Genomic DNA, 16,644 nt, shown 5'->3' with positions numbered 1-16,644 from the left:
CAGACATGTGCACACGCACGTGCATGCGTCTACCGCAGCACCCTGCCCTCAGCCCGAGTACTGCAGTTCCTGCCCCGGATGCCGTGGCTCCACCTGCCCCTTAAAGGACACTGCTTAGGTGTGAAGTCCTGCCTTCCCTCCTGCTTTCATCAATGTCTAGCTCCCCCTCCTTCTTATTACTTTGAGGAATAAACACTGAATCTCAAAGCAAAGCAAAACATAACACAACATGAAGACCGAGCTCTGTATTCAACATTTACCCCAGTACCCGCCCTGCTCTGTCTTCTGCTGCGGGGGAGGGGTGTCGAGGCCTCGGGCCTACCTGAGATGCTGTCCTACCCCCTTGTCCTTGAACCCCTCCTTCAACGAGAGGGCCAGACAGTTACATCCATGAAGCAGCCCAGGGCCCTGAAAACCCATCTTCCAAACCCAACCTCCCTCCCTCCTCCTCCTCCCGCTCCACCTCCCTCCTTCCGCACCTCCCGCCCTCCCTCCCTCCCTCTCTCCCCAGTCTTTTTCCTCCTCTTCCCCCTCCCCCCTCCTCCCCCTGCCTCTCCCCTCCCTCTCCCTCCCTCTTCACCTCCTCCCTGTGCACCTGCTCCTACTCCCCTCCCTCTCCCTCCTCCCCCCCCCCCCCCCCCTCCTCCTTCCCTTCGCCCACCCTCCCTCCCCCTCCTCCAGTCAGCTCATCTGTGACAATCAGCCTGATTTGCTGGAAGACTTGAAAGAGAAAAACCCTGAGATTTCAGGCGTGGTGGCCAGGCCACAATGGGGACAAAGCCGCCTGCGTTGTTCCATCGGGCTTTCCATCAGATTTAAGTAGTTTGCTATTGGCAGATACTCAGGAAGACAGCCTCCTCTGATTCATCCGTGGGCCTGAGTCCACGTTTCTCTCCAGGGTTGTTGCTGATCGTTCCCAGGCGTCGAACCTCCAGGCTCCTCTTTGTGTGTTTTGCATCCCGGCTGCCTAACAGGGCGGATGAAAGGGGCCTTCGTCGGAAGTGCTTTTCGTGATGGGGAATATGTCATCATTTCTGCTTTGCTTTCTCCATACCCCTCCGAGTGCAGGGGGAGGGGTGCATCCTTTAGGAATCCAGCCCGCAAGGCCCATTCAGGCAGGGGTACTGCACCCGCAGGCGGAGGCAGCTGGGATGGCCTGGTGGCCGTCTGGGTTTCATGTTACCAGCTGTGTGTCCCTGGGAAGCTTTACCGAACATCTCGGGGCATCAGACTGCCCAGCTGCGAACCGAGGACAAGAACCCCCTCCCTCCTGAGTGCTCATGTGTGCTGAGACCACACATGCTGTGCTCAGCTGCTGGTCCGGGCGCGTGGTCAGGGCTCTCTGACCACACGGGTGCTCCCTCTGTGCTCACTTCGGGCTTGTGTCCACGTCCGAGGGCGCCCGAGCACACCGGCACAGGCCTGGGCTCCACATGCATGTTCTGGAGGCACTGAGAAGCATTTTTGGCAGCTCACCCTCCCGAGGCTTGAGGCGGAGGCTTGTCCTTGCCTTTTCGACCCTCTGGACGTGCCTCCATCCTGCCCTGCATTGCCAGAGCCCACAGTGTGGCATCCCTCCTGGGTGGCCTTCCTCAGCCACAGCCGCCAATCTCCTTCCACTTCCCTCTTGTGAGGGTGCTCAGGTGATCCTGGGGGCCCACCAGGACAATCACCCAATAATCTGCCCATCTCAGCATTCTTAACTGAACCACATCTGCAAAGCCCCTTTTACCGGAAAAGGTTACACTGACAGATTCCAGAGACTCAGGACCTCTGAGGGGCCACGAATTAGCCTAGGACACTTACCCAGGCCTGGTTTAAGATGAGAAGAAACACACACACACACACACACACACACACCCAGATTGCTGGAAAGCAAAGACAAGAGGAGGAGGTCCTTCCACTGAACTTGGTTCTTCTCTCAGATGCCAGCAGTGAGGAATAGTCTTGTACGGGGCAGGAGTTGAGAATGTGGACGGCACAGCCACACCCCCAGTGCCCAGCTGTGGCTCTGCCCCTTCCTGGGGGAGTGCCTGGTCTTGGGCTACCCATTGGACGGCAGGAGCTAACACGTGCCTGTGTCTCCCTGTCCCGGGCACAGAGCCCCGGACACGGACTTAACCGGGGAGGGGCTCCAGGAGGCAGAGTGAGGGAGTGGGGCAGGGTGGGGAGCACAGAAGGAAGAGACACCAGCAGGGCTCATGGGGAGAAATCCCACGGGGCTCAGTAAGGAACTGTGAAGAGTATAGGTCACAGCCACCCCCACAGCTGAGATGGAAGTTCTCCAGAGAAATCTGTACGGGAGCTGAAGAGCACAGGTTGCACAGTTGAGGGAAACCGAGCAGAGCAGAGCAGTTCCTGTGAAACTAGCCTCAGCCTCCCCGCAGGAGGCTCTCGGGCTGTTGGCTCTGCACACGGTGCCCCTCCTCCAGGCAGACCAGAGCTCAGCAGGCCAAGGTGGGCGGGCAGCATGCAGCACCCAGTGGCTCAGGGCACGGCTGCCAACGCCTAAGGGCCATCTGCCGGAGGACATGCAGCAGGAGAGCTCGGCTGCCTGGCTGTGGCACCTGGGGGGCAGGTGGAAGAAGGGGTCCTAGGAGGAGCGGTCAGACCCCTACAGCATCTGCTGTTCCCACAGCGATGGCATATGGGAAGATCTCACCGCCTGCCACCCCTCTCTCCTCTTCACAGGTGTCTGACAGATGTGACTACGTCTTCGTCAACGGGAAGGAGATGAAAGGCAAGGTGAACGTGGTGGTGAACTTCACCTACCAGCACCTGAGCAGCTCCCTGGAGATGACCGTGTGGGTGCCCCGGCTCCCGCTGCAGATCGAGGTCTCGGACACGGAGCTCAACCAGATCAAGGGCTGGAGGGTGCCCATTGTCTCCAACAAAAGGTGGGTGTGCTAGTCACGACTTCCTATCAGAGACCAGAGGCAAACATGCTTCTGCTAAAGACACTCATTTGCAGGGCAGCTAATTTCAGGCATGACTGGACCCGGGGCTGCATTGGCCCCCTCAGCACGGAGTCTGTCCCCGCCTCGTGGGCTGGCTTGCGTGGGCTGGCCTCGTCCTCTACCAGCTTTTCTCTTGCAGTTCCAGACTTGCAGAAAGTGCATCCTTTCCTTCCCATTGGTTCCAGCAGAGGCCCTAGAGTTACGCTGGCCTCCCTTGGGCTGTGTGCCCGTCCCCAAGGCCATCAGTGTAGCGAGGACGTAGAGCACACTGTCCGCTGAGGCTTTGCCATGATTCCTTGACTGGAGTCAGAGCACCTGGAAGAGGTCAGCCCCACCCGAACCGACGGGTCAATACTGGAAGAAGGGGCCTGTTGATTCTGGGATGGCACGAATGACAGAGGTCCCCTAGAAAGACCAGAGAGCAGACTCTGCTGACCTGGGCCGCCCCTCTGTGCCCCCAGCCCAGAAGTTCAGAGATTGCTTGGTTTCGGGGAGATGAGGTCAGAAGACTGTCCCCCGTGTGCCTGGTCCTTTACCCTGAGGTGTCTGCTGGATGGAAAGGTGTCCTTTATCCGCACGGGCCACCAGGTACCAAGAGAATAGCAAGAGGTCAGGTTCTTTGCTCAGAGACACTGAGGACCAGCACGGCAGACACCTATAGAAAGTCAAAAGTGAGCGTATGTGGAATTAGCATAGGGAGCACTCCCGGTGTCTTTGCTCAGCAGGGAGGACAGCTGGCATTCCTCTGAGGGGGGCCCTTTACGTCCCTGCCCCTGGAGCTCCACCCCCATTAGTCTCTCTGCCTCTGGGGGAGGGGATAGCTTCCAGAATGCAGCCTGCGGGTCCCACACGTGGCGGGAAGATAGTTTCGGCAGTGACCCTCTATGGACCCTCTATAGAGACCCTTCTGAGCTGGTGGGACCCTCTCCTTGGTTGCGGGGTCTCAGGGCGAGGTTAGGAGTGGTTATTGGGGCTGCGAGCTGGGCGGCAGCCGGTAGGATGCATCAGAGGACTGGCTTCGTCTGATCATGGCCCATCTCCGTGTCAGCTCAGATCCGGCCATAGAACTGGGCTGTTGCTCAGATGGAGACCGCCATGTGCCAGGAAGAACTGGCTGGACGGAAGGTGTCAGACACAAAGGGAGCAGCTAACGTCTGTACCCAAGCCAAAGTATTGCGGTCCTTTCTGTGCTTACTGTCCCGTTACCTCAAGTTCGATACTGACCGCCACGCGTGCTGGTTGATGGGGCCATCGCGGTCGCCCACAGCCCTGTCAGCTGAGCTGCACAATGTAATGACGGGTCCCCAGACCTAGGGGCTTAAAGAAGATGCGTACGATCTCACGGTGTGAGATGCCGCTGCGCTGGCTTCTGGCTAGCTCCACGGGGCTGCTCCCGACGTGGCGGCTCGCTTGCTCAGGCCGAGCAAGGGAAGAACCAAGGAAAGACTACAAAGCAAGAAGAGTCACGGTCTTTCTTAAAGCCGCATCCCAGAAGTGACACCCTGTCACTTTGGCTACAGTCTTCCGCGGTGGGAAGGTTACTAGGTGCAGCTTGTGCTCTGAGGGGGGGCGGGATTCTGCTAACTGCATTCTGGGAGGTGGGGGCCCCTGGGAGCTCTGCTGACCACACCACCCCTTCTGATCGTCAGGACCGGTGTCACCCCGTGGTCAGGTTATTTGGGGTCTCACCCCACCGGGCTGGGCTCCCCGCCCACTCACCTTTGTAGCCCCTGCCGCTGGCCCCAGTCAGCACCTGCTAACCCGACCTGACCATTTGACAGGCCGGCCCGGGACAGCGAGGAGGAGGAGGACGACGACAGGAGGGGGGGTCGCGGCTGCACGCTCCAGTACCAGCACGCCATGGTGCGCGTCTTGACACAGTTCGTGGCCGAGGCGGCGGACCGGGGCGGCCACCTGGCCCACCTGCTGGGCTCAGACTGGCAGGTGGACATCACGGAGCTGGTGGGCGACTTCATGCAGGTGGAGGAGCCCCGCATTGCCAAGCTGCAGGGGGGACAGGTCCTCGTCGGCCAGGAGCTTGGGATGACCACCATTCAGGTGAGCAACCCCCAGGGCAAGGGCGCTCTGTATCCCTCTGCCTCTTCTCTGCCCAGAGGAGAATTGTTCGTCATTGCTTAGGACATGTCTTGCTAGAGCGAACCAGATTGTCTCCTGGACGCTGTCAGGGCTGTAAGGATGTGACAAGAGTCTCGAAGCTCCTCCCTTGTTGCTTGCATCGACAAATGCTGCTTGGTTCTCCTGGATGCGTCATGTTTGAAACCCCAGTACGCTGTCCGTCTCCTTGCCATGCTGGGTGTTACCGTTGTGGGGAGAAGGCTCTGGGCCTGAGCTGGCCTCATGGGAGCCGTGGGCCGGGGCACGGCCAGCAGCTTCTCACTGAGCCCTCCACCCCACTCACCATCGCCTGGTATCACGGCGTTCCATCCCGCCGTGATGTCACGCAGCCTCACGTCCCACCCCAAGCCCAGAGGAAACAGGGGATCTCAGAAACGAGCCAAGGAGAGGAACAAAGTTATTATGCCCCTCACAGTCTTGGGGGCAGCTGCAGCTAGGGACGGATCAGGCAGGACCACGATTTAACAGGAGGTTTTGGAACAAACACTCCCCCAAAACGCCATTCCAGGAGGTCCCGTGAGTTTAGTCGTCTACCTCCTGTCTGAGAACAAACAGCAGCAGCTCCCCCCGACTGGGCCACCGACCTTTCCGTGGGGTTTCTGCCACAGCTGGGTGCAAGGAAGCCTTGTCAGTGGGAGTATTGGATTATGCCAGATTTAGAGCACATCTACTCCAGAAAATTGGCTGGTATTTAAAAGAGACCATTGTAGGGCGCCTGGGTGGCTCAGTGGGTTAAAGCCTCTGCCTTCGGCTCAGGTCATGATCCTGGGGTCCTGGGATGGAGCCCCGCATCAGGCTCTCTGCTCAGCAGGGAGCCTGCTTCCTTCTCTCTCTCTCTGCTGCTTCTCTGCCTACTTGTGATCTCTGTATGTCAAATAAATAAATAAAATCTTTAAAAAAAAAAGAGAGAGAGAGACCATTGTACTCAAGGAGGAAAATAGACGGGTTTGAAGTGACCCAGGGGTCACAAGCTCCAGTGATCTCTAAGACCAGAGAAGGTGACAGTGAGCAAAGCAGCCTGGGTGTGAGTCGATAGACAGAAGCCCACTTGGGCCCCAAGTGCTGGGGACACAATAGGGGCCGGTGAAGAGTGTGGCGAGGGAGGAAGGGCTGAAGGTAATGCAAATCTAACACGGCCAGATATTGCAAATTTCTCCAGAAAAGCGAAAAATCTTTTTGTGTGAAATTCTCTCTTTTTTTTTTTTAAGGGTGGCCATTAATTCCATTATGTTTTATTTATTTGGGCTCCTGCAGGGCTTAGTCAGTTAGGCGTCTCCCTTTGGCTCAGGTCATGATCCCAGGGTCTTGGGATCAAGCCCCACATCTGGCTCCCTGCTCAGTGGGGAGCCTGCTTCTCTCTTTCCTTCTGCTGCTCCCCCTGCTCGTGCTCTCTCTCTGTGTTGAACACATGAATAAAATCTTGGGAAAATAAAGGAGTATTTTAAAAAATAATGTTTTATTTATGTCAAACCGAACGTATCTGCCCCCAAGACAAGAGCTCAAAACCTCCACCATTACCTTTCAGTTGGAAGATCTAAACCGAAGAGCTGAATTTCTCCCACGTGGGGACCGGAACCAGGAGCAGCATTAGCCCGGCCCACACGGGGTGGCATAAACACCAGGGCTATGACACAGGTCCGGGCTTCTGGTCGGGGGCATGGGCTGGCTCCCCATGCGTCCGACGCGGACGCCGTCCTGGTGGGGCCACGGGTCCTGAGACCTTCTCTTCTTTCCTCCGAGCCCTCCCGAGCTGTGCATTCGCTTGTCCGCTTCCTTCCTGGGGCTCGTAACCCCCTGCCGTCCCGATTGTCCCAACCTGACTTAGAGACCGAGGTGGTATTTGGAAAGAATCACGGAGCCCGATACACGAATTTCAGGGGACCTGGGAAAACCACCATCCCGACGTAGGTCTTTGTAAATACCAGCACCACCTCGCGGAGAGAAGCGTGTCAGGAACGTGGGGTAAAGGAAGCTGGAAGCCGTGTCCAGGAGGAGGCTGAGGGTTCAACTCTTCAAACTTGAGTGAGGGGCAAGTGGGACAAAGGGTTCCACAGAAGCAGAATCTCTCCTCTGCAGGGTCGAAATGCCTAAGCTTGGTTTCCCCAGGACGCCACAGGTGTCCGTGGGAGAAATGAGACTCTGGGATGTCGGCACCGGTGGTGGGGACCCCCAGCTCTGTGTGCAGGCTGATCCCCCGAACGCTCAGTGTTTCCCAGGGTGTGGCATGTGAGCTGTCGTGACGCGACTCCGGTAACACGTGGACCAAAAGCCTCCGGTCAGACGTGCACGTATGTAAAACAGAAACACATAAATACGTCACTAGCCCATCAGAACCATTTTCCCTTGATGCTGTGAAGTTTCTTATACCAATTATTTAAGGGAAATAATTTTAAATGAAGTATGCACGTGCACAAGTAATGGAGAATGCTCACGCAGCTCGGACTCATGAGCGAGCCCTCGGGGAACGACAACGTAAATTCCTCCCCTGAAGAACTGCGGGGTGCCTGGTGGGTCATGGGGTGTCACGTCCCCCCACATCCACTGCCTTGCTGTGACTTTAAAATTACATCACATCTTCACAAGAGAGATACATCTTTTGGAAGAAGACGTCAGTGGGAAAGACCCGTTCCTGTTCCCTCTGCCTCATTCGTCTGTCTCTGTGAGCATCATTTATGCCGCAGGAGGAAATTCCGGGGCCACAGGAGGAAATTCCGGGGCCGCTGAAAGCTTTTCCTTCCGTGTCGGTTCTGCCTTTCAGATCCTGTCGCCTCTGTCAGACGCCATCTTGGCAGAAAAGACCATCACCGTGCTGGATGAAAAGGTGACCATCACCGACCTCGGGGTCCAGCTGGTGACAGGGCTGTCACTCTCCCTGCAGCTCAGCCCAGGGAGCAACAGAGCCATCTTTGCCACCGCGGCGGCACAGGAGCTTCTGCAAAGGCCCAGACAGGTAGGGAGGCAGGGCTGGGGTCAAGTAGGTCACGCATCAGATGAGGTCAGGCACCAGGTAAGTCACCCATGAGATGGGTCACGCATCAGATGAGGTCACCCAGCAGGTGGGTCAGATATCTGGTTGGGGCGGGGGTCAGACATCTGGAAGAGTCCCAAGTGGGGCCAGGTCACAGGTCAGGTGGGGCGATTCACTGAGCGGGTCCCACATCACGCGAGGTCCTGCAGTGGGGTGAGGTCAAACGTTAGATCGGTTATTTGTCTGGTGGAGTCACTCACTGGGGGTCCCACAGAACAGTGGGACCCATGTCAGGGGCTTCTCAGACTGGAAAGGGGTTTGGGAGCCAGGCAGCTCTGTGGCTTATGTTTCCGAGCTGCCTTAGAGCCGCAAGGAGGAAAAAGGTTTCCCAGCATCAAGGATCATGGGCCCCAGGAGACGAGGGGCTGGACGAGGACTCCACTCCCCATTAGCCCCAGTGCGAGGAGCGCTCAGGCAGTCGCTGGGGCTGTCTCGCGCTCTTCTGCTGTCCCCACGGCCCTGGGAGGGGGAGGACGAGCCTCCGGGGAGGTGCCCACAGCCTGCTCTGAGTCCCTGCAAGGAAAACGGGGCAGCAGGTCTGGGGCGATGGGACATGGGAGGAGCCGCTCCCACCAGGCTCGCTGTTTAGCTCAGGGCGGAAGCAAGGACCCCTTGGGGACGTCGGTCTGCATCTCCTTTCTCTGTACTTGACGTCAGCCTGCGCTGACCCTGTGCCCTGTGTGTTTGTGTGTCAACGTGATGGTTTCTCACCTTGCTGGAAATAGGACGTTCACAAACACTGTGTGCGCTCCTTCCTTGTTAGAGGAGAGTTAAGCCTTATTGGTTAGAGGGAACATGGAGGCTTTGGTGAACCTTGCTGAGCAAGGGGACAGTGGTCTGCAGCCGCTGGTTTTCGCTGGGGCTCGTGAAGTGGGGCCCTCCTCCCGCGGGGCTGCTGGAGGGCCTCCAGCCCAGGTCGGGGGTTTCCTGGCAGCTTCCCTTCAGGGCGGGAAGCCTTCCTGGCAGGTGTCCCCTCGGCACTTCCAGCCCTGGCACCGCCGAGGCTGTAACCATGCTCTGAGGAGAGCCGGACTTGTCCCAGGGCACACAGAGCCCTCCCATCTTCCCAGCCTGTCCCTGTCCCTCAGCACTCCTCGTCCTGTGTTAGCTAATTCCTCTGCCCCTTCGCTGTGGTCTTTGCGGGCAGGGGCTTCGATGATAAAACCCTTGAACGTGGATGATTCTAGTCACAGATACGAACTCTTGCCAGAGACAAGCCTCCTTGTTCTCAGGGCCGGCTGCCAGGCAAGATACAAGGCACAGATAACAAAGGGGAAACAAGCCAGGGCTGCTTTCTGTCTGCGTGTGGGATGATAAAATCAGGGGACCGCTGCCCGGGGCTCAAGGAGGCAGTGAGACGGAGTTAGAGTAAGCCCAGGGGGCTGATCCACTCGTGACATGCAGAGCCGACCGAGCTCGCCCGTGGCTGGCTCCGTACGTGTTTCACATGGCCCCTGGTCCCCACGTGCACTTGGCGCTGACATTTCAGTCTCAGGAAATCCAATGGCTTTTGAGTCTCCTGCTCCGGGTTCCTGGCAGATTGGATGAAGCTGGTGAGTCGGTGTCCCGTCCTGGGGCTCTGGGGCTGTTTCTCGGCCTCATTCTGCAATTAGCAGCTGGTCCAAGCCAACGCCTGACCCTAACCCTAACCCTAGGCGTATCTCGTGGGGGGGCTGAAGCCAGCAGTCACATTCCTACTTCCAGACGCCAAGCAGCACCGGGTAGAAGTGACTTCGGTCATACTTAGAGGTGCTTTGGTTGCCAGAAAGAGAAATGTACTCGAGCAAGCTTGAGACGTGCGGGCTCTGCTCCCAGGACCAGGGGCTCCTGCAGACCCCAGCTGTGGCACCTCGGAAGACGCAGGGTGTCGACGGTCTCCCCACACTCACACTGCCTGCCCTGCGCCTGCCTTCCACTGTGGTCCTTTTTCCTGTCCTGCAGTAATGCTGGACGCGGACATTCGTGCATCCCTCATCACTGCGGGGCCCCGAGGTGGCTCCACCCCCCAGTCATCATCCCGCAGCTCAGGCTTCGAGCCCTTCTGTCTGATTTCACATTTGAGAGGGACAGAGAGAGACTCGCACTGGCCCAGCACCACAACGATGAACGGCTTTGCAGGTTCCCTCGTGGCCCCTTGTCCCCAGTCCAGTCCACCATGGCGCCATGGCTGGGTGTGTGGGGGCCACATGCCTCTCCAGGCTAGTTATCCTGGGGTTGGGGTGGAGTAGTTCCTCGTGATCTTGGGAGGAAGGGCCAGTTCGAGGTCAAGCACAATGACCTCTTCCCTGAAATTCAAGGCTCGCGTTCAATCAGGGAGTATCTCCTTTATTACGGTCTGCCTGGTCCAGCTGGTGCCAAAGGGAGTGATCTAAGCCACCAAACCAGAAGACGAGAGATTGAGATATGGGCCACCTTGGTCTCCCTGTCTCCCCGTGTGACTGAGGGGAGGAGGTCGGCAGACACAGTCCACGTAGGTGTGTGTCTCCCTGGCTGGTTTAGCTCCCTGTCTCCCAGTCAACACGGTGTCTGGAAACTCTTGCAAACCTGCGCCCGTAGACCCAGATGCAGCGGGACCAATGCCACCCAACCTGCGGCACCTCTGGGTGTCCCTGTCCGGAGCAGGGGCGCTCATCTCCATTGTGAGGGATGAGCGGAGACTCGGGATTATAGCAGCTTAGAAATAATGTCATCAATATTTTCCCCTGAAATGTGTGTCAGTCGTAAACGATCCCACCAACCAGTCCTGCCCTTAGACTTGTAATTTATGGTAGCATAGACGTGGATCTTGTGCCCCTTAAAAACCCTGGCTTTCTTCTTTATCCATTCATCTGCTGATGGACATCTAGGTTCTTTCCATAGTTTGGCTATTGTGGACGTTGCTGCTCTAAACATTCGGGTGCACGTGCCCCTTCGGATCACTACGTTTATGGAATACTATGCAGCCATCAAAAGAAATGAAATCTTGCCATTTGTGATGACGTGGATGGAACTAGAGGGTATCATGCTTAGCGAAATAAGTCAATTGGAGAAAGACAACTATCATATGATCTCCCTGATATGAGGAAGTGGTGATGCAACATGGGGGGTTAAGGGGGTAGGAGAATAAATGAAACAAGATGGGTTTGGGAGGGAGACAAACCATAAGTGACTCTTTTTTTTTTTTTTAAGATTTTATTTATTTATTTGTCAGAGAGAGAGGGAGAAAGAGCGAGCACAGGCAGACAGAGAGGCAGGCAGAGGCAGAGGGAGAAGCAGGCTCCCTGCCAAGCAAGGAGCCCGATGTGGGACTCGATCCCAGGACGCTGGGATCATGACCTGAGCCGAAGGCAGCTGCTTAACCAACTGAGCCACCCAGGCGTCCCCATAAGTGACTCTTAATCTCACAAAACAAACTGAGGGTTGCTGGGGCGAGGGGTGAAGGAGGAGGGGGTGGGGTTATGGACATTGGGGAGGGTATGTGCTATGGTGAGTGCTGTGAAGTGTGTAAACCTGGCGATTCATAGACCCGTACCCCTGGGGATAAAAATACATTATATGTTTATTAAAAATAAATATATAAATAAAAATTTTTTAAAAAGAGAAAAAAAAAAAGAAACTGGAGCATCCATTAACCAAAACAAACAAACAAACAAACAACAACAACAAAAAACCCTGTCTTTCTTTCAATTCCTTGGGGAAGAAAAGCAGATCTTCTTATGGGGCATTTAGCCTGGGCTCCCTTCATTCTCACGTCAAGGCCATGGTTGTGGTCTGGTTTCCCACCTCCAAAAAGCACTGAATGTCTTCCATGACCCTCATGCATCTGATCTAATTTCTGCCTGCTTAAAAGGCATTCCTTTGTTCTTATGTTATTTCTGCCACTGAATGTCTGCTGTGCAAAGCCGTGGTCTTCCGTGAGCTGTGGGGCCCGTGCTTACTGACTTATTTTATTCAACAGGAAGCGGCCATCAGTTGCTGGGTCCAGTTCAGCGATGGTTCCATCACCCCCTTAGACATCTACGACGGCAAAGACTTCTCCTTGATGACCACTTCCCTGGATGAGAAGGTGGTCTCCATCCACCAAGACCCCAAATTCAAGTGGCCCATTATCGCTGCTGAAACCGAAGGGCAAGGTGCCCTGGTGAAGGTCGAAATGGTCATCAGTGAATCGTGCCAGAAATCCAAACGTAAGAGCGTGCTGGCCGTGGGAACAGCCAACGTCAAAGTTAAGTTTGGCCAAAACGATGCGAACCCCAACAACAGTGACAGCGGACACTCTGGGGCTGGAGTTCACCTAGAAAATAACGTCAGTGACAGAAGACCCAAAAAACCCTTGCAAGAGTGGGGGAGTAAGGGAGGAAGGTACCATAGCAGTTCCTCCATGGGCCTCATGGAAGGAAGGGGGTCCACGACGGAGAGGTCGACCTTTCAGAGGAAGAGCAGTCAAGGAAGCCTTTTAGATGATGACAGCCACCTGCAGACCATCCCCATCGAACTCAGCAGCTTCCCGACCCAGGGCGACCTGCCCAGAAGCAACATGGAGACAGTCGAGAACGGCCTCACGCAGGCCTCCAAAGGGTTGACCGACTTGGAGATCGGCATGTACGCTCTGCTGGGGGTCTTCTGCCTGGCCATTCTGGTCTTCCTTGTCAACTGCGTGGCCTTTGCGCTGAAGTACAGGCACAAACAGGTTCCGTTCGAGGAGCAGGAAGGTCTGAGTCACTCGCACGACTGGGTCGGCCTGAGCCACCGCTCCGAAATGCTGGAGAACCACATCAACTTCGCGTCCTGCCAAGACGAGCAGATCACTGCCATCGACAGGGCCGTGGATTTCGAAGAGAGTAAGTATCTGCTCAGCACAGACTCCCAGAAGAGCAGCAACGGGCAGCTGCTCAAGTGTCCGGGCCCCGGCGTCACAGACGAGAGGGATCAGAGAGGCGAGCCCCCGGCGTCCCCTACCTCAAAGAGGAAAAGAGTGAAATTTACCACCTTCACCACCATCCCCTCGGACGATGGCTGCCCCACCGTGAACTCCATAGCGGCCGGCGGTGAGGACATGCGCTGGGTCTGCCAGGATCTGGACCCCGGGGAGAGCAGACCGCCGCACGGCTACGTGGAAGGGTTACGTGAGCACGTGTAAGCCAGACCCTCACAGATGCGGGCTCTCACTTACCTCTCAGCCTTTAAATTTGGGGATGTGTGGCCAGGGCACCCCTGGGAAAGGAGTGACGTGACAGGACAAGATAAGATCGCCCCCATCGGCAGAGCCCCGGCAAAGGTCGCCGGCTTGGATGGGTGGCCCCGCGTCGGGATCGGGGCACACATTCCGGCACCCAGCGTCTCGGCTGGTGCTGAGACGGATCGTGCGTGGCGAGGTTTGTAAAACTTGGAAGAAAAATGAGTTCTGCACCACCGAGCGTCTGAGAGGTCCCAGGAAAGGACGGCCCTCCCCCGCCCCCCGTCCATCACCCTTTTTTCTCTTGAACCAAAGCCCTTGGGTATGGTGAAACCCACGGGAGTCCAGAACTCACTCCTGCAGAGCCCAGAAGCCCGAGACTCGGGTAGGGTGTGAGTGGATGGACGCAGGGGCAGCGAGTTCCTCGAGCCGGGGTGCGCATCCCTCCATGAGCAGGACCGCGTGCTGCCGACAGGGACGGAAGGGCCACACGTGGGCAAATGGGCCTCAGATATCTTTGTCATGAGATGCCGAGAACAAAGGAGCAAGCCCTCTGGGGCACTCGGGGCTTCCCTTTACTGGTAAACTAGGGATACAGGGCACAGAATGTCAACCCGTTCAAGGAACCAGGCTTTTCCGGGCAAGTTCACCGTCTTCAAATGCGCACTGCTCTGCCCCAGCAGCCTTCGAAGAGCCGTCGCTCACGTGCGGGCACGGGGGCCTGTCCAGCATCCCCCGTGGCTGGTGCGTCAAGTCCAAGTGACACTCTGCCGTGGCCCCACCAGGCAAACGTCACTTGTGTCCTTTCCTTGGAGAGGCAGGGGTTTGAGGATTCGCGGTTCTCATGGTGAATTCAACACCCGGGGACACTCATCGCCCTGGTCCTCAGGAAAGGGGGGGCAGCCGTTTTGTGATGGCCCCGTGGATGACCACACCGGGTCCCCCATCCACGGTGGCAGAAATAGATGTGGACGAAGATGGAGTGTGTGGCCTGGGAAAGCCGGGGTCCCACTGTGCCACAGGGGGCTGGGCAGGAAGCTTGTCCACACCCCTGTGCGGGCTTGGACTGATGGAGGGACGGAGGTGCCCATGCTTGCAGAGGAGAGGGAGGCCCTAGTCTGTCCGGAGAGCTTTTACTTCCTTGCTTAAAATCAGAATGACTCTGAATGTCTCTCCAACCCCTCTGGACAGATGGGGAGCCACTAAGGAGGCAGATGAGGGGAGAGATGAGCGTATTCTTGCCCCAGCTCGAGCTCCTGCCAAGGCGGGGCAGGGCGGCGGGACCCCTGGCAAGAAGGGCCACGGAGAAGCAGGGGGGTGGGGCGGGGCGGTGGGGGGTGAGGAGGGCTCACCCCTCTGTCATTTTCTGTCTCTCGGCTCTGCAATGCTCTTCTCCAGCTTCTCTTTTCCACTGTGTGTCCCTTCTCTCTGTGTCTCCCTACCCTATTTCTCTCCTCCCTCTGTGTCTCTCCATTCTCTTTGCTCTTCTCCTTCTCCTCCTCCCCCTCCTCCTCTCCCCCGCCCCCTCCTTAATGCCAATAATTGAATTCTCCCGAGATTGTGGGTGCCCCTTCCTCCAGCTCACTCTTTCCACCTTTGCCCCTACCAACTCCCAACCGAGGTGCTCCCCATTCGCTCTAAGCCTGGGAATCCAGCAGCCATCAGCCACCTGCTCCTGTCTCCAAGTTTGACTCACCCTGTCTGGTGGGGCGATTAAACTGTCACCCTTTCTCAATGACGGTCCTTTGCTTTCAGTAGCCCTCCTGATATTTCTTTCCATCTGTACCCGCGTGATGTCCCATTTAACGCGGCAGCCGCTGCCCTCTCTCCAATCCATCTCCCTGCAGAATGTATTGTAGATCGTAAGAATGTAATATATGTTTATACACTTACCGACTGTAAATATAAAGTTTGCATTCAGCGGCTTTATGGCTGTCCTTTGTCTTTCTATACACTGACCCCCTCTGCGGGGCCGGCATCAATTGCAGATGGGCCTCCAAACGCTGTGGCTTTTGGTAAATGAAAATGCAGATTTAAGGATCCCGGCACAATCCAATTACACTCTTATGCGGTGTAATGTCGTTCTCTGCACCGAGACGATGTTGACACACAATGACAAAGTGTATTGTGTACTAAGCATCTCTCCTTCAGGACCTGAAAGGATTTTCAAATAAATCACATGTGCAATTCTCTGCTAAAAGCCTGCTGACTGATGGCAGTAAGTGAGAACCAAGGCAGGCGAGCGTATATCCCGGCTCCCTCCGGGCTGCAGCGAGGAAAATTGCTCTGTCCTTTCCTTGGATCCCACACGTCCATTCAGATGTCAGCTTCCAGAAGTGTGCCCACGGTGGCTCTGGGCTGCACGAAAAAGACTGATTTTTAGATTCCTCTGATAGTCAAATGTAGTCTGGAGACTCTTCTGCAGGGGGGAGGAAAAAAAGTGCATGAAATGCTTGTATCTATGCAACAGTATCAAGTGATGTATCAGTTACTTATTTACCTGGTGTTTACGAAGCAGCTACTGTGCACTTGGAACCGCTGCCGGCCCTGGAGATGGAGAGTAACTATGCCAGCCTGCTCGCAGGGATGTCACGTCTACGCGGGTAGGGGGCATAACATCAAAATAAATTTCAGATCATTGTAAACTGTAGGAAGGATGATAAAACAGGTTACAGAAGAGACAAAGACTGAGTCAACATTGAACACTTGGGCCATTTCACCTAAAAAAAAAAAAATCTGGATTTCTATCTTTTTTTGAAAAGAGACAATTTGGTAAAATGGGGCTTGCAACCCAACTTGGCCCTCCCTTGGAATAGTGGCTTTGCTGTTGATGCCTCCAGGCAGGACGCCCAGATTATCTCCCTGACTCCGAGTTGTGGTCCATGTCACCACTTTCCCTAGAATAGGGAATTAGCACTCCCTGGTCATGTCTCTGCCCAAAAGTGAAAAAAGCAAATCCAGCCAGAGAGAAGTTGTGTGTCCCCAAGACAATGAGGGTCAAGGCTTTCGTAGACATCCTCGTGGAAGCCTGGGCAGCTTGCATCATAAGCTGGAGCCAAATCAAACCTGTCATCTACAAATTGTCATGACTCAGGCCTTGCTCACAGATGCCTACCTCCAGGCCTGGAGCTGGGGAAGGGGTGAGCCCCCACCTAACCCACAGGGACTCAGAGTGGACAGTTTCCAACAGGAAGAGCAGGAGACTTTTGCCATAACAGTAGATCTGGTCCTGTCACACAATTGACCCCCCCCGGTCTTCCCTGGCCCTTTCTAGCACCCCTATCCTGGAACCGAAGCACAGGACTCCAGGAAATTGAGGCCCAGGCTGAGGAAGGGAGAGCAAGGCTCCTTTGCAGATAATCCATGTG

At 56.0% G+C, this 16,644-nt stretch overlaps 1 protein-coding gene across 1 annotated transcript in view; it reads left to right on the top strand.

Moving 5' to 3' along the window:
* Nucleotides 1–15,201, top strand: part of TMEM132D (transmembrane protein 132D) — a 575,438-nt gene extending 560,237 nt beyond the window's left edge. Inside the window, exons 6-9 of the mRNA XM_044243542.1 lie at nucleotides 2,692–2,897; nucleotides 4,739–5,015; nucleotides 7,852–8,043; nucleotides 12,059–15,201. Of these exons, the coding sequence (XP_044099477.1) occupies nucleotides 2,692–2,897; nucleotides 4,739–5,015; nucleotides 7,852–8,043; nucleotides 12,059–13,240 (1,857 nt within the window). The 3' untranslated portion in view covers nucleotides 13,241–15,201. The remainder of the gene's footprint in view (nucleotides 1–2,691; nucleotides 2,898–4,738; nucleotides 5,016–7,851; nucleotides 8,044–12,058) is intronic.
* The last annotated feature ends 1,443 nt before the right edge of the window (nucleotides 15,202–16,644 follow it).

This window comes from Neovison vison, chromosome 3 (assembly GCF_020171115.1).
Source record: "Neovison vison isolate M4711 chromosome 3, ASM_NN_V1, whole genome shotgun sequence".
Taxonomy (NCBI): domain Eukaryota; kingdom Metazoa; phylum Chordata; class Mammalia; order Carnivora; family Mustelidae; genus Neogale; species Neogale vison.
Note: the sequence above shows the minus strand (reverse complement) of the source record. Positions and strands in the feature narration are given on the sequence as shown.